The 22,673-nt window shown below is 43.5% G+C and overlaps 1 protein-coding gene across 5 annotated transcripts in view; it reads right to left on the reverse strand.

Moving 5' to 3' along the window:
- The window catches only part of PCDH15 (protocadherin related 15), an 858,090-nt gene that overhangs the window by 64,759 nt on the left and 770,658 nt on the right, over positions 1 to 22,673 (reverse strand). For all 5 annotated transcript variants that reach the window (XM_090144727.1, XM_031602523.2, XM_090144725.1 and 2 more), the window contains 3 exons: positions 10,989 to 11,098; positions 10,397 to 10,537; positions 638 to 765 (listed from right to left, as the gene is read on the reverse strand). In XM_090144727.1, coding sequence (XP_090000853.1) covers positions 638 to 765; positions 10,397 to 10,537; positions 10,989 to 11,098 — 379 coding nt within the window. The remainder of the gene's footprint in view (positions 1 to 637; positions 766 to 10,396; positions 10,538 to 10,988; positions 11,099 to 22,673) is intronic.

Below are 22,673 nucleotides of genomic sequence, written 5' to 3' on the forward strand. Positions count from 1 at the left end.
AGTGAAAAAGATGCAGGAGGCCTGCTGAGGTAACAAAATAAAGGCAAAGGAAACAAGCTGAGCTGGAAAGTCTCAGCAACCCAAGCTGCCTCCAGCACTAAAGACTGCACACCGCAAAGCATTTTTAAGAGAAAAAAAACCAACACAGCTTTTATTCTAAGCTAGCTTTTCTGCTGGAGGCTAATTATATTCCAGATATTATCTTTCCTTGAATTCTCTTATTTCATTGTTTGCTTTTTAACTACAAATAATCCATTTCACCCAGAAGTTGTGTCAGAGTGCACAGACCTGAAAGTGCTTCTCTAGTTCTCCAACATAGGAGAATCATCTGAACATTAACATATATAAAATGATAGCTAGAAATCTTCAACTGATGACCGTGCAGATTCAGCATGAATCTCCAAATCAGCCACGCATTGATGACTGCAGGAATACAGGGCCAGCACACACATATGTCATATACACATGGAGACCATCATACTTGCAACTATCTAGAAAAAATAATTACCCATTTGCATTCACCATACTTGTTTATAAGAACAAGGAAATTAGTGGCTTCAGTCCAAGTAGGCTTAGAAGAACCACAGAAGCATTTTTCTACTGCAACTGAGTGTTAACGTAACAACTGCAGACTTACCTTAACTTTAAGCACAGAAGAAAACATCTTAGCATCTTCAGACACTCCTCCAATGTACATTTTTTTGGTAAAAACGGGCGCGTGATCGTTTTCATCCTTCACTTCAATAAACACTTTGGCTGTATTACCTAAAACCGGGAAAGAAAAGCAGAGCTGGACAGTTAGGCAGTCAATCTTTAGCACCTATTGGAGATCACAGCCCAAATGGATCCTGTGAAAAATGTGCACGGATGACACTGTAGAAACAAACATTTAAGAAATGATAACACATCTGGTATTAAAAACATGAGCTTGAAGGAGGTCAAGGAGTTTCATGCTTCTACCCCCCACCTTTGCCATCTTTTCGTAACAGAAAATGAGTGTACACCTGCATTCTGCTACTGTGGCTGGATGAATTTGCACGTAGGCAGAAGGCTGCCATGGCCTTCTTCAGAAAGCAAACACAGGGGATTAGAATAGAAGAGCAGAAGACAGAACAGCATACTTCAGTAACACAGATCTGGTCACATTAAATTCTCACAAGCGTTATAAAGAGGTAATGAACATGCAACATATACTAATAACTAAGCTAGAAAGAAAAGCTTGCCTTTTTCCCTTCACGTGCAACTTGCTCATATATTTTAATTCATACTAACTTCTGTGCAATTACTTAATGAGGAGCTCTGCAGCACTGTCTGTTAGCTCCAGAGGACCAACATGATACTGAACAAGGCAAGTCAATACAGCTCCATCAACACGTGCCTAAGCACGAGTATTAGAGGCTCAAGAAAAAAAATAAACACAGCTGTTAAATAATTACTGCTCCACTGTTAAACAATAAACATCTCTTTCTTCCTGTAAGGAAAAATGGTCCAGCAAAAAACTATGGACCTACTGCAAAGAAAGGTTCAACTGCACAGCGATCAATATCAAGATTTGTTTGCCTCTTTCAGAATCGTGTAATCCATAAAGAATGCTGGAAATGATGGCATCCAGTTCATTAAAACCACATTTTCAAGCGATAAATTGACTCATTTCAGAGTTGATTCTCCCAGTCTCTTTCAGTGCCAGTGTAATTTAGATGCTGCACAGGTGCCATGCTGATTGGCATTCGTTTCCAAAAGCAGGCTCATTTACAAAGAGCTTAGTGCCTCTCCAGTTAGGGGAAAGCTTGTTATAACCAGACTAAATCTCAGACTGCCCACGTCATCCAAAATGTTGCCGGTGAGGAGTCCTGATGCAGGCAAACAAACATGGAGTTCAGAATATCAACGGGAATTTGAGAAAACTATTTAAAATGTCACCCTTTACCCCAAGCCACAAGGAAAAATGACTTCATACAAAGCTCTCTCTTTAAACTCACAAAAAATAAACCACAGGCCAATAAAGAGATTTAAGCATCTGAATATGCATAATGTTGACACAGTGATCTATCTGTAATCATGTTCAGTTTGCTTGTTTTAAAAGAACGCTTCCATCTTATTTATTATGGTGAAGAAAAACGCCCGTCCAAGAGCTGTTGTAAGATTGCATGAGAATTCAGTCTCAGTTAAAAACTGCAGCCCCATAGAGAAGAAGGCAATTTCAGCAGGATTGCAGCACTGCATGCAGTGACCTTCCCCTGCTGAGCTAATAGACAGTTCCATCAGTGGCTGGCACCCGTTTTCTACTGTAAGAAAGGGCCCAACTGCATCCCATTCGGAGTAGCATTTGCTAACCAACACTAACTCTCCATAATGCTCATCAAATATCTTCTGTATAGAGCTCACAAGTGGCATCATTTTAAGCTGGTTTGGGTGAGGAGGCTGAGCCTTGTGCAAAGTTTGCTTTGCAATTTGCTCGAGACCATTTGTTTAATTTGTTAGTAGTTCTCCGAGCTGCCAAAATGCTGATTTGTTCAGCAATGGTTGAACACTTTGAAAATGAGAACATTATTACACAAAGCACAAAGCAAATGAAATACTCTGCGTATTTCCAGACTGACATTAGTATCACTGGTGTTGAATTAAACATACACTCTCTATCTTGCAGCCGCTTACATAGAATCACAGAACCCTTGGAGAGCTGGAAGGGACTTTCAAAGGTCATCTTGTCCATCTCCCCTGCAATGAACAGGGACATCTATCACTACTTCAGGTTGCTCAGCCTCGCTGTGGAAGTTTCCAGGCACGGGGCATCTACCACCTCTCTGGGCAGCCTGTGCCAGTGCTTACATCTCATTCCTCCTGGCAGATGAACAGGAACATGGTGGCAGTGAATTTTGCACTGTACTTTGCCTTCAGTCTGATTCCAGCCTGCAGCTGGCCGCAGTGAGTGACAAGCAGCCAGCTGCAGAGGTATTCCATTCTCACATGGAATAAGCCTAGAAGAAGCCCACATTAGAATCCCTGATCAGAAACAGAGCCATGCCTGTGAGCCTCTGCAATAGGGATGCCCCAATCTGTGCTGCTCCATTCTGTTGGATATCCCTGCAGCCCTGAAGGTCAGCCAGCCCATGAGGGACATTTCTGCACCATCACCTCCTGCAAGATCTCAGTTGTCTCCTCTCTTCTATACTGCATTGTGAGCAGTGCACAAAAGGCACGGATGCTTTTCAGACATCCTCAGCTTCTAAGCACCTAACATACTGCATGCACTACTCCAAGTGAGCAATCTTTCCCCAGGCCTTTGGATTCTTTCAGCTGAAGGAGAGTAAAAGCATCCAGAAAAGCTGCTTTGAAGGGAGCCAGATGAACCTCTTCAAGAGATAAAGCTCATGTATCTAGAATGGATAACTTCAGAAGCAAAAACAACAGCTCTAGGGAGATGGTCAGAACCACTGTGTGCTAACACTTACAGATTTTCTTTCCAAACATGGTTGCAGAAATCTCTTTTCTACTACCACTGCTTACTTTAGTGGTTTAATTAAGTGCCTGCTTCATGACAACCCACAGTTTCTGGCTAGACCACAGAAATTAAGCTGAACTAAAAGAACACTGTTTGAACAATGGGACATCAGAAGGTGGTTGAACTCTGATTTGAGTGCTACCAGATTTGTTTTACACTGTGCTTTCACCAACGTTATGACACTGGTCTACCACCACGTGCCTGCCAAAGCAGCAAGCTGATACAGTTGTTATTCATACATCATAAATATTAACATAGAAAAACATCTGGGGAAACCACCCCAGAGATGCATGGCAGAGGAGGCAGATGTGCAGTCCTTTGGGCTGCAGAAAGTGATCTGTCCATCTGTCACAGCTCCCACCTTTGGGCATGAGCATGGCTCACACAACACGTAATGCAGTATTTAGCAAAGCTGACTGACATGAAAACACCGTGGAAGTGCATTATCCTCCCAGTTGGCCTAACACTTTTGAGGTATCTTACCTCTTCACTTTCTGGAATAGAAGCTGACTTTTAAGAAGAATGTGTGCTGCTCTGAATTCTGATGCAGGCCTTAGAGAGAGGAGGGATAGCTACAGCTCTCCCTTACCCCTGCATCAGGCTGCAGGCAGATATAAAGAGGGCACTCACAATATCTGAGAAAGAAATTTGCTTACCAAGACAGTGCCAGCGCAACTGTAGAAACAGCAGATTCTGTTGTTTGCTGATTGTTTTTATTCTCAATAAAAAACAGTAAAATCACCACACGGCTCTTGCATCTCTAGGAACCTGTAACACGTACCTGCTGTTCTTCCTCTCACTACAAACTGGGGTCAATTAGATCAGCAAGAGTACAGGCAGAAATGAAAAAGGGGATGCAGGAAAGACTACAAATGACACCACAAGCTTCCAAGTGAAGATGCAGGAGATAAGATCAGGGACAAGTCCACGTCATGAAAAATCTCCCTTTCCTCTCCCATCATGAGAACATTGCTTACTGGAGAGGGAATCTTAGAGACAATGTGAATGTGAAACTGCAGAATGTGCAGAATAGTAACCTGAAGCCATCGAGCAAGGAGGACCCCGGGAACTACAGGCCAGTGAGTCTCACCTCTGTGCCTGGGAAGATCATGGAACAGATCATCCTGGATGACATGCTTGATCACATGAGGAAAGGGCGTGTGATCCGTGACAGCCAGCATGGCTTCACCAGAGGAAGGTCATGCTTGACCAATCTGGTGGCCTTTTATGATGGAGTGACGGCATCGGTGGACAAGGGAAAGGCGACCGATGTCATTTACCTGGACTTGAGCAAGGCCTTTGACATGGTCCCCCACCACATCCTTATCTGCAAACTGGAGGGATGTGGATTTGATGGGTGGACCACTCGATGGATAAGAAACTGGTTGAAAGGCCGCAGACAGAGGGTGGTCATCAATGGCTCCATGTCCAGGTGGAAGCTGGTAACGAGCGGCGTCCCCCAGGGGTCTGTCTTGGGACCGGTGCTCTTTAACATCTTTATCAATGACATCGATGACGGAATCGAGTGCACCCTCAGCAAGTTTGCTGACGACACCAAGCTGAGTGGTGTGGTTGACACGGTTGAAGGAAGGGATGCCATTCAGAGGGACCTCGAGAAGCTAGAAAGGTGGGCCCGGGTGAACCTGATGAGGTTCAACACGGCAAAGTGCAGAGTTTTGCACTTGGGCCGGAGGAATCCCAAGCATCCCTACAGACTGGAAGGAGAGGTCCTTGAGAGCAGCCCTGTGGAGAAGGACCTGGGGGTCTTGGTAGACGAAAAACTTAACATGAGCCAGCAGTGTGCCCTTGCGGCTCGGAAGGCAAATGGTATCCTGGGCTCCATCAGAAGAGGGGTGGCCAGCAGGGACAGAGAGGTGATTGTCCCCCTCTACTCTGCTCTTGTGAGGCCCCATCTGGAATACTGCGTCCAGGTCTGGAGCCCCCAGTACAAGAAAGACAGGGAGCTGTTGGAGAGGGTCCAGAGGAGGGCCACGAAGATGATCAGGGGACTGGAGCACCTCCCCTATGAGGACAGGCTGAAAGAGCTGGGTTTGTTCAGCATGGAGAAAAGAAGGCTGCGGGGTGACCTCATTGCAGCCTTTCAGTACCTAAAGGGAGCCTACAAACAGGAGGGGAATCAACTCTTTGAAAGGGTGAGTGACAGCAGGACAAGGGGAAATGGTTTTAAGCTGAGGGAAGGGAGATTTAGGTTGGACGTCAGGGGGAAATTCTTTACAGAGAGAGTGGTGAGGTGCTGGAACAGCTGCCCAGAGAGGTTGTGGATGCCCCGTCCCTGGAGGTGTTCAAGGCCAGATTGGATGGGGCCCTGGGCAGTCTGGTCTAGCATTAGGTGGAATGGTTGGTGGCCCTGCGTGTGGCAGGGGGGTTGGAGATTCATGATCCTTGAGGTCCCTTCCAACCCTGGCAATTCTGTGATTCTGTGATTCTGTGACACTGCATTCTGGTTTCCTCAACAGCCAATTGAGCCAGAAGCTCAGGTGACTTCTGAAGACAAGCATTTCAGACAGCGCTCTGCCAGCTGGTACTACCTTTCCCTCAGAGGCTAATTGCTGACCAATCTCTTTGCATCCACGTCCGTCTGCAGACTGACACTGGCACTACCTGGCTGAGCAGCCACAGAGGACAGGCAAAGCTGTGCTCAGATGGCAGTGGTAATTCAAAGTTAAGAGAGCAAATGACATACATGCATACTTGGGGAATGAGAAGTGCTTTTCTCAGATGCTGGAAACTGAAAACACCGGAAAATGTGAGGCTGCTGCCTCTCTTCTTTGTTCTCAGGGATCTGTGAGGTCCTTTTGTCCATGGCATTGAAAACAAACACATTCTGGCTCTGCTGTATGGCTCTTCTTCCATATCAAAGCCTGAAAACCTGTTATCTCCCATCATGGTTCACATTTTGTGTCTGGCACAGGGACCAGAATGTCCCTGCTCACGATTGCTTTGATTCTTAAAACAGGGACCATGATTACTTTGGTGATAAAACCCCTTTCCTATCTTGTCTTTATAGGTCTCCACTGCTCTTTCTCAGCGCGTTTGGGCAGCACTTCCTCTCATCACTCTGCCTTCCCCTGTCTCCTCCTGTCCCTTCCTCCTCACCAGCAGTTGTCCTAAGCACTCTTCCTCTGAGTATCAAACTTCAAGACAGTGAAGTGCTGATGAAAACTCCCCAAAAGCCAACTGTTCAAATGAGAATAGATATGATGTTTAGTCTCTTCTTGGTCAAGAAGTAATTTTATTCAGTGAATAGTTAATTGTACTGATATAAAATATAGAGTTTGAAGGCCCTGCCTATGGCAGGGGGGTGGAATGATGATCCTTTAGGTCCCTTCCAACTTGGGTCCCAAGCCATTCTATGATTCTGTGATACCTTCCCTTCAGCTCACTACTTCACATCTCTTCTTTGGATGGAGGTGCTGTTTGCCCTGGGATTAATGACAAAGCAGTGCCTGCACAATGCAGAACACATCGTGCCATACACAGCTCTGTGCTGTTCCCTTTATGTAAATATTCTCCCATTTCTCATCCTACCCAGTGAGGAAAAACTGAAAGCTTCTAGCTGGAAGCTAATGACCACGATCCTCATTTGTCTCACAGTATGCTGTGAGCCTGTAGTTTATAGACGATCTAAGAGGCAAAGAGCAGACACAAAAAAAAACCCAGCTACTAAATTAAACTGAAATGATGAAGTTCATTAATACTTGAGGTCACCAAGGGTTCAGCATCACCAGATGCCGATTCCTCCGGCCAGAATTCTAACTTTTTAACTTCACTGTCATCAGAAGAGCTGACATTTCATCCATTCAAATGAAATATAAAAGCACTGTAATTTCACATTACGAAGTTTCAGTGAAAGTTACTCATTTAAGAAGCTCAATTTCGCTAAATGTGAGAGCATGATTTTGCATGATTAAATATCATCAAAAAAGAAAATGGAAAGACTACTACAAATGTGGGAATCAAACCAAGAGGTCGAGGAGTCTCCATTACAAAGGCCTAGGTAATTTAGTTAGCCAGATACTTGCAAAATGTTTTACACTTTACAAATACATCATCTACCAAATTCTTCAGCTATCTATCCAGCAGACTGTAGACTGAAAATTTATTATATGCTGTTTACGTGTGGATATCCCAATATGTACAGCAAGTGCGTGTCTGTTTCAACTGAAAACAATGTAAGCACTGGCCATTACCAGGCATCCCTGAATATAATAACTTGGCCACCACCTTTCTCGAGCTGCTGCACAAAAGGGAGCACTGATCCCATGCAGACCATGAATGGGAGAAGGGACACTGCAGTACTGCATTGTACAGAAATGCAGCTTTCCCAGACCTCCCCCAGGCACAAAGTGATGAGGTCAGCTGGTGCTGACTCTCTCTTTCTCTCTTGATATGTCATCAGTGGTGGATGTAACAGCATACAGGACCTTCCATTGCTGTTAAAGTCATTCAACTTCTGATCACGGAATAATCGCTACGTACTGTGCCACAAATGCACGTGTACAATCCCTGTTATGGAAGAAGATATACCTATCAAAATATGCTTTCATTTTCCAAGTCTTCTGCTGGTTGCATGGGGAGTTGTGACAAGCCTGACAGAGGTATTTTAAGTGCAACGCCTCATATGATGTCTCAGGTCATACTGCATTATCACAGTTTCACAGCACATTCTCAAATATTGGGGTCTGTTAACATCACAGAGAAGCCTGGGTTGAAGTAGACCTCAAAGATCATCTAGTTTCAACCCCCTTGCTGTATGCAGGGTCGCCAACCAGCAGACCAGGCTGCCCAGAGCCACATCCAGCCTGGCCTTGAATGCCTGCAGGGATGGGGCATCCACAGCCTCCTTGGGCAACCTGTGAACAGTGCATCACCACCCTCTGTGTGAAAAACTTCCTCCTAATATCTAACCTAAGCGTCCTTTGTCTCAGTTGAAAACCATTCCCCCTTCACCTATCACTACCCACCCTCGTAAACAGCCGTTCCCCCTCCTGTTTATATGCTCCCTTCAAGTGCTGGAAGGCCACCATGAGGTCTCCCCTGAGCCTTCTCTAAGCCCAGTTCCTTCAACTTTTCTTTGCAGGAGAGGTGCTCCAGCCCTCTGATCATCATACTAACCTCAGTAACTTCAAAAAAAAAAGAAGAAAAAATAATGGCAAGAAAATTATTGTTAGCTACCGATTTCTATATTGCAAGCAGATTTTCCAGTAATTTATTACTGGAAGAAAAAGCATTGTACCCCATTTTAAATTTTATCCCCTGAATTATAATCTCTAATTTATACACTATACTTTCACAAATGTGCACCAAATCAGCACAGAAGTAAACTGGAGCTGGGCTTCCTAATATTTATGGCTATTCATTAGAACAACGATTAGAAGACTAATTACAGAACAGGACAGCAGAATCAGCTAAGCACAGCCCTTCTTCTGCGACTCAGCAACTATTAATTCCACAGATCACAACCCATGGGGTGGGAAAGACCATCTGCCATGGGGCAGCACGGTCACCTCTGACACCACTGGCTGGCACTTGGGCTTCCTTCCTGGCAAAGCACTGACCAAAGAGCTGACACAGCTGCAGAGTAGAATGGAGTGCTCACCTTATACCTGAGGCATAACTCACCCAGTGCTCCCTGTTCCTCAGGGCAGGCAGAAAGGTGACAGCCCAATGCTACTGACACCTGTGGAGTCCTCATCTCACGTGAGGGGGAATGCAATAAGGTGGTACAGCAGCACAAATGGCTTGAAATAGACTTACAGTCAGTTTCCAGTGAAATGGGAACGCAGTATTCTCATAGCCTTTAAATTATGTTCAATCCCTTGCTACCTACCTTAGAGGAGCTTCTCTATTTGACATTCCCATGCCCTGGGCTTACTGCCATCAAGACCATGATGGTCCTTAGCTAGAGATCATAAAATCCAGCAAAAAAATAAAATAAAGACAAATATTACATATGAAAAAAGCTTGTCATGTAAAAATACTATTTTTTTGGTATAAGCTTTAATGCTTTTGTAACTAGAGCTCAAACATGGCTTAAATAGGAACGTGTAAAAGATGGGATGGGACATTAAGTGAGACACATTCAAAGTCAGTCTGCCCAGGCCTTTTCCTTACAGAAAGCACAACAAAAGCTCCAGAAGTCCTTTTGAAGTCATTCAAACAAGAAAATTGTTAAAAGGAGAAAAAGAATCTCTCACACTCGGAGATAGCCAAAATGAAACAGTTAGTAAACAGAACTCCTTTGTGCCTGGAGGCTCTGCAAAGAAACTTCCTGCCACAGGCCATCCTTTTCTCCAGTTTGCTCTCAGATGGGGTTGCAATAAGCTCCCTGAATACCCCCAAGAGGTGCTTAGGACATCTTGTTCTTCCTGTCACCCTTGCTGCCTATCCATCCCATACTCCTCTCTGTAGAGTCCTCGCGTTTGCAGCCTTCCATTACTCTCCTGTGCCTCATGCTCAGTTTGTTCAGAGCTTACACATCCCCACGCACACAAGTCCCCAGCCCAGCAGGGAGGAACAGTTTGCACTTGGGCTGCATAATGCATTTATGAGAAACTGTCACATTCTATCACGGAAAATTTGAATGGTAGATCTGTGTCATCAGCTCGCTATGTGTATACAAATATGAGCTCTATCTGGGTCAGTGAGATCTCTGTCTAACACAGATGTGCTCTGGGAGGACCAAACCCAAGGGTTATCATGCAGAGAACAAGAACAGAGATCCACAAGTGCACACTCTGCCTTTCACAAACCATCGTCACGGCTCAATTTCTGAGAACACAACAGTAGCAAGACTGCAGCTAACAGGATTATAAAATTAAAAAGATACTCAACATTAAAAAGATACTCAACAATCAGGATCTTTAAACTTACTTTTGGATGGGACACGCAGGTTGGATCGGACCACTTGTAATGAGTCTGCCTGAACTCGAAGTTCGTAACTTGTCACTCTTTCATAATCCAGAGGCTTTTTAACGGAGATCACACCTGTTCTGTTATTAATAGCAAACATATCTGAAAGCCAGCAAAAGAACAGAAGTTTTGTTAATGACAGAATGTTTCTATTTTGTGACGTCACTGCTTTGATACCACCTCCAGGCAGCATGCTAGAGCTAGGGTACATATTGTCTCCAGTAGAGGAGACACACATTGGACATGGAGATGACTTTACATTGTTAATAAAGAGATACTGTAAGGGTACAAAACTTCCTAACGGAGAAGGCTAAGTGCAAGCTCTATATAAAGTAAGTTCACCTCTTTTTAAGGAGCAAAGTCTGCTCCTGCACCTGTTTTTGTATGTGGCTGGACGGGCTTGATAACAGCAGCAGGAACAGTCCCTCCTGCTTGCACTGATGAGCTGGGACCTCACTTCAGCTCGCTTTTCTGCTAGTCACTGTTTCTTGAAAACTTCTGATGCATGCACTGTGCTCAGCACGCTCACTTAGACTGAGTTACTAGTACTTACCCTCTTCATTTCCTGACACAATTGAATATACAATAGTTTGGTTCAAGGCAGCTGCCATCACCACAGTGACCACAGTTCCTTTTGGTGCACTTTCACTCACTGGAGGGGGTCTGCAGAAACGAACAGAAGTATCTGTGTTATCCACCCTGATAACAATATTGTCTGAACAGCAGAATATTGACAAACTCACCCTTCAGCTGGCAAATCTCAACCATCCGTTATGCTGCCAAAGAAGGATGACCTGCATTAAGGAAGCTTTAACCCCTGCCTTCTGCAAATGCAAAAAACCCAAGTGTGGGCCAACCAACAAGAGTTGAGAGTATAAAGACATAACAGTCTTGTGATATGAGAAATGAAAACCAGGAGATAACAAGTAAGAAATAACAGAGACACAAGAACCATCACACCCTGATAAACTGCAAGTAAAACCGTAGTCCATAACAGCTCTTTCATTACACACACCTTTACTGAGAAAACTGTAATCTACCAGGAACACGTGCAGGAAAATTCCTATATGAGTAACCCTCTTTAAAATTTGAACCGTGAGCACTGAAAAGCCACCTTCATGGGAACTTCCACTCTTCAAAAAGAGCTGGAAGTTGCTCTCATCACTCATTTCCTGTCATAAAAGCCAAGATGCTTTCAGAAAATGAACTGCAATCCGTGCATATAGATGTGTCTTTTAATTGTTTTGTAAATTGGATTTGATTCACTGAGCACTGAGGTGTGAAAAAAGAAAAAAAGACTGTGCTACTAACATTTATCTCATCTTCTCCATGTTCTCCAGACAATGCAAACTACTCAACTCATGTTGTATGAAAATAACGACCATCTCCCGAAGCAAACCTAAGTTACTTCTCTCCCTCTCCTGTTGTTCAAATGCAAATGGAAAATGTGATGAGTAACTCTGAGATGCTGTTTCCTCCGGGAAACCACGATGACTTTCAGATAAACGAGGAGTTCATTTGTGCTAATGAATTCTCACACGGCACAAGTATTTCAGTTTTAAATTCTCCAGAATTCTCGACAGAATCTGCACTTCCTCTAATTTCAGAGCATATTTTAAGCAATCTTTCTTTCAACTTCCTCCAGGGATTGTTAGAACACGCCATCCCTCCCCATTCCTTTCCCATTCCAAGAGCAATGAGCTGGGTTCCCAGTCTGCAATCCAAGCTGTTGAATCAAGCCTACGCTTCACCTTCACACACCAAGAGACCAGTCTGTCCTTCATTACAGACCTTTCCTTTGGGATGAACTCATCACAGGTCAAATTTCTACACTGGACTGCTCCTGCCCCAGATTACACTATCCATAAAGAATATGCCAAAGGCAAACCGTATCCATGACCCACGGGGCTATTATGTCCTCTTTCCACCCTTGTTGAAACCTTCCATCGCTTTATTTCCTTCATTTGTTTTGTCAGTGTAGGTGGCCTAAGTCCTCTTTAATTCAATCACTGCATCTTTCTCAACATGTTGGGATACCAATTCTTCTGAGATAACTTTCAAAACACAAATAAGGGGGAAAAATATACTTCCAGGCTGAGACACACTGTACCATAACACTGGCCCTTTGACTCTTTCAAGAAAAAAGATTATGGTATACTTGCTTTTACTCATTTACACACAGAGCAGATCACCCTGGCTTCCATTCTTCTGCCTCAAATGAGCTATCAGCAGTAGAATTCATTACTGGTGCCCAATTTATTAAGCTACAGAACTGGTGTTTCACAGTGCTTATTAACACGCATTTTACAAATGCAAAGGTTAGTTAATCTTAGAGAAAAAAGGCTATTGAATCTGAAACCATTTCAAGTGTGGCTTTCTTTTTTTCCTTTCTTTTTTCTTTTTTTTTTTTTCCTTAAAAGAGGTCCTTGATGCAGGCCAGAGAGGAAAATCAAGATCCACCTAAATTCATTTACTACATTATTTTTTCTTTTTCTTCTGAGGCACGTAGTTTGAACAAAACCCCTATGACTATGTATGTACAAAACCCACAATTCATCCGAAGCACGCTTTCAGTTCATTCTTTTAATAGAAATGGCCTTGTAGCTTCCCCTCTGACACAGCTGAGTTTAATGAATTGACAAATCAGTATTTATTAGGAAACAGTTTTTGTGCTCGCTATGAGATGCCATGGACGGAGTGGACAGAAAACTGCCATGGCAATTATATTGATTTCATTTCCCTGATTAACTAAGGTGATCGAGTTCAAAGGGAGCAATGCATCAGTGGAATTAAAACACACAGCCAGCTGTACAGCAAGCTTAACATCTTGCTGAATTGTACTGACGTGAACCAGTAAAAGACAAAGGTATTCAACTGACAATATACGGTTCTTTATCCTGTACTACAAGCTCTAACAAGCTTTCTTAGGGGATAAGCTCATCATCTGGTATTTTTTCTGTAACCGTCACAGCAACGTGTAAGTTGGATGACATTCACTTCAGTGCTTTGACAGCAATAATAAATACTATCTTGCTAGCATGCAGGATGGGATGACTCCAATTGAGGTGCAGTGGAAACCACGTAGGGTCCTCGGTCTCAGCATGATGCCACCCCACTGCCCAAGCCATACCAGATGAGGCACAGTAGGAAAAGAAGGCATGAAATTAGCAGAGCACACAACAGAGCAGCCTCAAGTTTTGTGCCATGCCAAAATAAGGTTGGATTTGGAACGAATAAAGCACCTTCAAACTGGTCAAAAAATGATGCTTAATAACGTGCCTTCTGTTCTAATCTTTGCATTTAGTTATCCTGAACAAATTTAAGAATTGCCTGTATTTACATTCTCTCTTTGAGGCCTCTGTATCATTTGCTATTTATGAGTCATAAACTGTCCCTCAAAAAAAATCCATCAAGAACAAAACAACAAAAAAGAAAAAATGGCATGTAACATAACAAAAACAAGATTAAAATACATCTACTGGTTATAAAGACATAGAAAAAGTAAGAAAAGATGTACACGAGTTATAAGAAGGTAAAATCTTTTAATTTGCTACATCTCAATTATTGTCATCTTGGAGCAGAGGAGGAAATGGAGACAGGATACATACTAAACACAGTGTTAAGGTATATTTTTTAAACCCCAAAGTGAAATTTAACCTTTTCCTCATCTTCCCTTTGCTGAACAAGTCAGACTCTCGTTCATTTTTCAATCTGTCTGCTATCCAATGTGCTTTAAATGCACCATGAAATTTTTCTATCTCCAAAAGCATGAACATGAGATTTAATCAAAAATTAAATTTAAACCCAGCAAACCCAATAACAAATCGGAAAATTGGTTTAGTACTGAAGTTTAATAGCATGATGGGCACACATGCTGCATTGGACACATCAGTTGACTGTTCTGTGGATTTTATTTTAGTTCATGGAAGTCCACAAGCAAAGCTCAGAAGGCATTTTTAACTTTATTTTTATAACTACATTACTAAAATTCTTTGCTCAACTTGATTAAAATCTCATATTGACCTCTCCTTGTAAAATAATCTCCCTATCTTCTCTTATATTACAGTTTCTGGAAATGTTTTGGCCTTAGCTACTTTTAACACTCAATGGCATTTCACCTGGAGCTTTCTGGACAAAATATTTCTGAACATTGCACTCATTCCTGCACAGACTTTTGTCTTACTCCTCATGGGAAGCAATTTCATTTGGCTTTTTGTCTGTCTGATGTTTTGCATTGAAGAGAAATTATGTAAGTCATTAAAAAAAATGTATTTTTCTGGAGAAAAGGTCAAGTGTAGACAGAACAATAAATGTTCTAAAATGAGGTGAGCTAAAAGTGAAATCAAATGGAAACTGAGAGAGCTGAGAGCAAATCTACAACAGAAATGCTTGCAATACGCCTCACTGTGCAGTTGAGTTTTAAACAAATGTTTTTTAAAAAAGAGTTTAACTGGTGTAGCACTGGTGATAATTATAGAAACAAGCAAGCAAGAAGTAATGGCATCTCCTCTTGTTGTTTCACCACCATTTAGGCTACCTTGGCTTCTCCCAAAAAGTGAAGGACCTAGCCATATTTCCGAGCTGCATTGGCATTCTCATTGTCCAGTCTGTGCAGCTCTAACAATCTGAAGGGTTTGACAGAGACTGTGAGTCTTCTTCTTTCTTTCCAGAGGAAAAAAGTTGTTAATTAGATCCATCTACCAAGCAGTGCATGTTCAAAGTGCGCTGAGAAAGATGACGCGTTCCTCACTGTACTTAACATCCTCACTTTCTGCCTCAATCCTCAAATGGGTTCAAGACATTCTGACCTTTTCATGGCATTTACATCCGAAGCAGATGACAAGGGAGTTTAGGCATTGCTGAACTGAACCCCTGTCATAACCTATTATCTTTTAAACCGAGCGTCAAATTTTATTCCCAGGAGCTCTCTTGTCAGTAGGCATCATGCATTTGTGTGATCCCACTGATTTTTGTAAATTACAGCTGAGGACATGAAGACATAAATATTTCTGTCAAGCATTACTACAGAAGTGAAAAAAGAAAAAACCCCTGACAAGCAGAACGCAGATCTCTCTCACATACGCAAGTCTGCCAGAGAGATGGGAATCAGTGGGATCAAATCTAAGACTATAGATAACGCAGTGGTTTTCTGCTCTTATCTGGCTGACAGTTGGTCGGCTTTAATGCTACATCTGTGTCAGTACATCTCTTCCACTTCACCATTCCTGGAGTCATCTGGTTCTACACTTCAGCCACGGTGCCAAAAGCAGTCCTCAGCCCTGACCCTCCCACCAAGCACAGCAAGGCAGACTCCCTTCATGCACCCAGGCCCCATCCTAATTCTGGTATAATCAGGGCAGCTGAATGGGAACTGTTGAATCAGGGCCTGAACCTCTGATTGACCACCTGAGGCAAGCACTGAGTCAGCCATGGAGCACAGCTGAAGGCAATTCAGCTGCCTGACCAGAAGGGCTGGAGCCTGGCTGCACCTCTCCCAGACCCCATTTAAGGGCTGACTGACACTGAGGAAGGATCTCTCTCCGGAGATCACTCTTCTAGGAGGTTGTTGGTTTTTTTTTTGTGAGCCCAGGACACAGACAAGCTTTTCCATTCATTTCCAATTATCCCTTTCCAACGTGATAATCTTTCCAGCCATGTGCTTTCTAAAAACCAGCCTACCCACTCTGTGTGCTTGTCGATTATATGGCAGCACACTGCTGGAGGCACTGCTCAAGGAGTAATGTTAATTAAAATCAGGGTTTCCTTCTTATTTGGTAAAAAGTAGTACGAGACTTTTAGTAACTGTGACATAGTATAACTTAGCAAAAGAGGAAAAACAATGATCCTTCTACTACACTGTAAGGATCAAACTCCATAGTTTTTTCAATGAAAGCCCTTAGTATCTGCTGCAGAAACCATTTAATTTCCTTATATCTCATACCCACGTGCTGAAATGTGCTTTTGTACTTGGTAACAAATAATTGCCATGAGAACACCCCCATACAATGCTGATCCCAGGGTAAAATCACATACATTTTCCTGAAGCTAAGCCTTCACTGACACCTAAAGCCAGTTAAAACTGCATGTTGGAGATCATTTCTCTAACTCCAGCTTGGGGAAAACACTGAGGCTCCCTCCAACTCAGAGATGAGTGCTGCCAGTGGTCCTTCCCTCCTTTTCATGTCTTTCCTTTATGAAATGCATATTCCACAATAGGAAACGTGGGATGAGCAGCACTAAGACTTGGTCAGCCTGAGAAAAGGATTATCCCATCGAAGCTTTAAATCTACAAGTGTCTTACAACACACTCTTGAGGGACAACACCAACATCCTTACAAGAAGGGGGAAATGACCCATCCTATGAGCACTGGTTAACATGGATGGGAACTCAGTGAGGAAAGAAAAACTTCAGTAAACAGAGGCTTGAAGAAATAGAGCTCATGAGCACCCCGATGAAAAAATGACCACATTTAAGTCAGAAACATATCCTGACACACTGACCTGCTGTTTTATTTAGGAAGCACCTTGATTCCTTAGTAAAGCCATTCTGCTTGTGTGAAATAAGCTATGGTCTCTGAAAGTGCTTTGCTTCTTGAAGGGCTGTGACAATGACAAACAAGAACAGCTTGGAAACCTCACTGCTGCTCACCACCCCAAAATGCTCCATTCCCACTCAGATCTCTGGTGTCCTTGGGTTGAGTTGCTCTTCTCTGTCCTGGTTTGAAGAAAGGACATTCTCTGCTGCTGTCCTGATTTCCAAGAAGAACTTGTCAGGAGATTTTTTTTTGAGAGATGTACAGATGAACTTTTTTCCTCCCCCAGGAATAGCTATTTTTTCTTCATATTCATATTTCTTTCATTCATTTGAAAAGGAGCCAAACTCTTAGAATAGTCACGACAAGAACAGCAAAGATGCTTCTAACCAAGCCCCAGACATTCATAACAGAGACGCTGCTCTGCGCCACACAGCGTATCTTTTGTTGAACAAGAGAAGTCTGCGTGTCACAAAATCTCTCCTTTGTACAGAACACATTTTCACAGTAGTGTGTTGTGCCCAGCATAGAAGCACAATGCCACGCTACGTCTGCCTCCTGCAATACCCTCAAAGCCCCAGCTTCCCAGGTTTCTTTGTAAACTGGAATCAAACTTCATAATAGCATACAAGAGGATGCATAACTTGCAACAGGATGCGGACTGATAACATAGCACTAACAGAAACTATAAGTTTCCAGCAGTCTTCTTTTTCTGCTAAGAAATGGTTGAGCACCTGTTTAATGTGCCCACAGGCACTAATTAGGAACCAATGACGCTGCTATTGGTTAACATTTCATTTTCTGCTACAGCAGCACATCACTATTAGCAATGACCTTCTAGTTGCAAACAGGATGTGATATTTATTAATTAACGAAACAAAAAAGATTCCCAAGTCCCTTTGAACTTTTATATAAAAAAAGAAATGATAATATTCTCATAAGAGGACGGGCTTGAGAAAAAAAAAAAATCTTTATATTCAGCTGAGGCTCACTTCACATTTGTTCTTCACTGTTCCACGGTGCTACTAATTATGATCTGTTAATTAAGAAATCAAAGTGCTGCCACAACCTGTTTGGAAGCAAAATTGGAAACTTCTGGAACAATTACCTGATCTAGGGTTCAATCAAGATGTGATTTGAGATGGAACCATAAGGACAAGATAGTGTGGAAAACAGAATAGCGTGGAAAAGGAATGCTCAAATCAGCTCGTTTGAGCTTCCCCGGGAAGTGATTTATTACCACAGACACGGCTATTTCTCCGGCATAAGCAGAACAATATCCAAGTCAGCATTAAAAATGGTAAGAAACTGTGTAGATGACCGCAGCCAGCAAGGCAGCACTGTGCAGCCATGCGGGAAGCCTGGCGTGCTGACGTACCCTCCATCACCTCGCTGTGCCCCACGGCCCCTGACCTGTGCTCAGGCTGCAGGGCTGAGGCCTTGCCCACACGCTGCTGCCAAGTGCCCAGCACACAGACTGGGGCACAGTGCCTCACTGCTGTCAGTGCTCCAGAGAAGTGGCAAAATCTGACTGTCAGAACCCTGCAGGGAGATGCAGCGAGAAGAGCATCAGCAGCACAGCATCCTGCCCTGGCAGCACGAGGTCAAGCAGACTCTGAGGTGGATAGCGACATACAAATAAACATCTGCATGTGTTTCAGGCCTTCAATGCTGCTCCTTTTTTGCCTCTTCACCTCTGTGTTTTTACTGAATAAGCAAACAACGCTTGCCTGCTTTACTTCACGTGCACAACTACCAGCAGCTCTCTCCAAGTCACAGCCAATATATCCAAGGCAAGGGCAGAGAAGGGTACGAGTGAGGAAGATCCGTACTCCTGATACAGTGAAACCCTGCAGCTTCAGCCCCAGGCCAGGAGCACAGAACAGACCAGGGTACCAGCTGATGTGCTGTGGAGGCAGCCAGGCTGGCACCTAAGGATGCAGCAGAGGGTCACAATTTAGTGGCCATGGCAGTGATGAGTTGATGGTTGGACTAGATGATCTGAGTGCTCACTTCCAACCTTAACAATTCTATGATTTGCAGTATATTGGCGCCTTCAGGGGACAGCCACATAAGCCTGAATCATCTAGCCCTTATTGATGGCCTGCAAGCCCCTGGGTTGTCATCTTTACAACTGCTGAACATGCTGCTCGTCTACTAATGGGAAGTTAGAAGCTGGTGCAGAGGAGGACGTCCTAAAGCAGCCATGGCTGCTGAATGCTTCAGCTTGACCTGCTACTTCCCACCAGAAGAGCTGTCTGGTTGCAGCAGATGGCTTTTTGATGTGACTCAGTGGACATCTATCTCAGTTATTAGGAACTATACTTTAACACACATTACAGAGAAACTGCTCCACGTTGCATGTGTTGGTTCTCAGAGATCTTGGCTTCCCTGTGCTGCAGCAGCACTTGTAAGTCTTCAGTTATAATTTACAATCCAAACAGAAAAGGTGGCGTGTGGAGGGGAAAAGGCTAATTAATTTCCTATAAATCATGCAGTGTTGCAGTGGGAAAGCCAGTGAGCAAAAGCCATGCCTATAAGTTGACTGCTGCCTCCTGCAGAAGTCACTTTAAGGCATGGAAATGTATCAGTCAGACCCTTCTGTAGCATGAACAGGACTCCAGGCAGAGGCCCTCATGTGCTGGGGTGCTTCTGACAGCACAGAGCTGCCAGATCAATAGCTCAAGGCACAGTCATGCTTTCATCTCCCAGTCTGCCTCATGTGGCTAGGCCTTTTTGATTGTGCCATCTGGTCCCCCCTTCTCCTGCGTTTCGTGTTTATTTCTGATTTGTAATACATGCTGCAAACTCTGCAGGCACCTTTAGTCTGTAAAAGTGTTCAACTGTGAGCTCTTACTAAATCCACAGAAGCAAAGTTTGTAGAAGAGTTAGAAGAAACTGTTGGAATCAGCCAGATTGAAGTAATTATGCAAGCAAAGATCAATACTCATCCACTCCAAAGACACCAGTTCTAAATTCTCAGAAAATTCTAGTATCCACATCCAGAAGTTTTGCGACAGCATCATTGCTCTGAGCTGACGTTTACCCTTAAGATATATAATGTCAACTAAAACCCAAGGTTTTATGAAACCTGCCAGCTTCAGCTTGCATCACTGTCAGGAAACCAAACAGCAACTGCAGTTTGCAGAGTGAGAATCCCTAAAAACCTAAGAAATTGAAAACAGCCCTGCTCCACGATGTCACAGAATCTTAGAACTGAATCAGAAAGTTTGGGGATTATTTTCATTTTATTTCTGACATTGGTGAAAATGAATAAGTGCTTTTGCTGCCCTCAAAAGACTTCTAAGAGTTTAATACAGCAGTGTGCATCTCAAAAAAAATTACCAAGAATGGAGCAGGGCTATTTCTTTGGAAAGAGACACTGGGCTATTCATCTAATCCTATGAATTTGTGAGGAGGAGGAGATAAGAGGGGTTACTGAGTTGTCATCTGTAAGTATTTAGGGGATATGGAATGCTTTTTACTTTAAGCTTCCCTTACTGTCGGTAAATAAAGGTCCTATCTCCTGGGATGAAATAGAAGCTTGAGGTGGCCTCAGGAAATGCACACTTGGTTCAGAAGGCAACGTCAACACAAACAGCAGACCTGCAGCTTAGGTTCTCTTCCCATAATCCTGCAAACAAAGACCCTCTGGTGCTTTAAATGGAAGTGCAAAAACTCTTCGTGCTGTAGAAGAGGACCCCACTGTGCTGCTCCAGCCACTGTGCCGGCTCCTGAGGCACAGTGAATTAGCTTTTGGAGTTTACCCAAGATGTAGAATGTCTTGGAAAGATCTCAGCATCGTGTCCTCTTATTAAACACTGCTGGAATAATTTTCTCAAGTCTGAAATGAAAGGTTTTTTCCCTTTCTCCCTCTTCTCATCAACGCACTCTTTACTGTCTGAGTCTGAGTAACAGGACATGATAACACACAACGAGACTTGGCATTTTCTACTCCTTCCTCCTCTCCACAGTCACTACCCAACATTTCAATTAGATGCCTTCATTAGCACACTTCTGGCTGTAGGATCAAGGTATTTTCTCCTACTTGCCTTCTTTTATAAATGTGATTTAACTTTGCAAGTGACACACTGCAAGAAGAATTGTCAGGAGAGTCTTTCCTTATCTTTATGGTATGGCTTCGAAGTTCTGATACTCTAATCATGAGGAAAAGCAATGCATATCATGATTTTTTCTCTAACTTCCTTAAAATAGCAGACAGTGACTTGTCATTTGGGTCCGCAGAAGCAAATAATGATGCATTCTGTTTCTGCTTCCTGATTGCCAACAGTATTTGGCTTTGAAATTAGATTCATAAAATCCATTAATATTCTGGTACTGATTATAGCGTTACATTTGATGCAAGAGCACACACTGCAGCAAGGTTATAACGTCTTGAGACAGGGAGGCTGTGCACACTGATCTTGTTATTTCTTATTATTGCAAAAATGTCAGAAACTGTTCATGAACACTTTCACGGAAACCAGCCTTAATAAACTAACCAGCCTGAGCATCAGTTTGTTTTTTCACTTCATTTTAAGAAAATGGGGGTTGATTTTTTTTTTTTAAATTGTCAGAGTTTCATATTATGACTGAGTAGGAATAATAATCACCTGCACTTCTTACATCAAAGAGCTCAAGTGTAAATTCCCTCTTAGAATCACAGAATCACCAAGGTTGGAAGAGGCCTCTAAGATCATCCAGTCCAACCAGCCACCTATCAACAATACTTCCCACTAACCCATGTCCCTCAGCACAACAGCTACGCATTTCTTTAACACCAGTGATGGTGACTCCACCACCACCCTGGGCAGCCCATTCCAGTGCCTGACCACTCTTTCAGAGAAGTATTTCCTAACATCCAGCCTGAAATCTCCCCTGGTGCAACGTGAGGCCATTCCCTCTCGTCTTATTGCTAGTTACGTGGGAAAAGAGGCTGCCCCCCACCTCACCAAAACTGCCCTTCAGGGAGTTATAGAGAGTGATCAGGTTTCCCCTGAGCCTCCTCTTCCCCAGACTGAGCCACTCCAGATCCCTCAGCAGCTCCTCGTGCTCCAGACACGCTTCGTTGTCCTTCTCTGAACACACTCCAGGGCCTCCATTTCCTTCTTGTAGTGAGGGGCCCAGTACTGAACGCAGCACTTGAGCTACAGCCTCATCAGGCCTGAGTACAGAGGGACAATCACTTCCCTGCTCCTGCTGGCTGCACTGTGTCTGATACAAGCCAGGATGCCACTGGCCTTCTCTTGGTCACCTGGGCACACTGCCAGCCCATGTTCAGCCAAGCATTGACCAGCACACCCAGGCCTCACACCACTCCGCCCCAAGCCTGTAGCACTGCCTGTGGTTGTTTTGGCCGAAGTGCAGGACCTGGCATTTGGTCTTGTTGAACCTCATCCCACTGGCCTCAGCCCAGCTATCCAGCCTGTCCAGATCCCTCTGTAGGGCTATCCTACCCCAGGCAGATCAACGCTTCCTCCCAACTTGGTGTCATTTCCAAACTAAATGAGGATACACTCGCTGCCCACATCCAGGTCATCAATAAAGATACTGAATAGGAGCTCTTGTCCAACACAAATGGTTTACAGGATCAAAACCTATTGGAACTGCATGGAGACAATAACCTGAAGCCCTGATGATCCTAGCTATACCTCAGTTCTAGGGAACTTTCTGTTTATCCACCCAACTGACATTTTCAACGGCTA

The sequence above is a fragment of the Phasianus colchicus genome, chromosome 8 (assembly GCF_987193195.1).
Source record: "Phasianus colchicus chromosome 8, bPhaCol1.hap1.1, whole genome shotgun sequence".
Classification (NCBI taxonomy): domain Eukaryota; kingdom Metazoa; phylum Chordata; class Aves; order Galliformes; family Phasianidae; genus Phasianus; species Phasianus colchicus.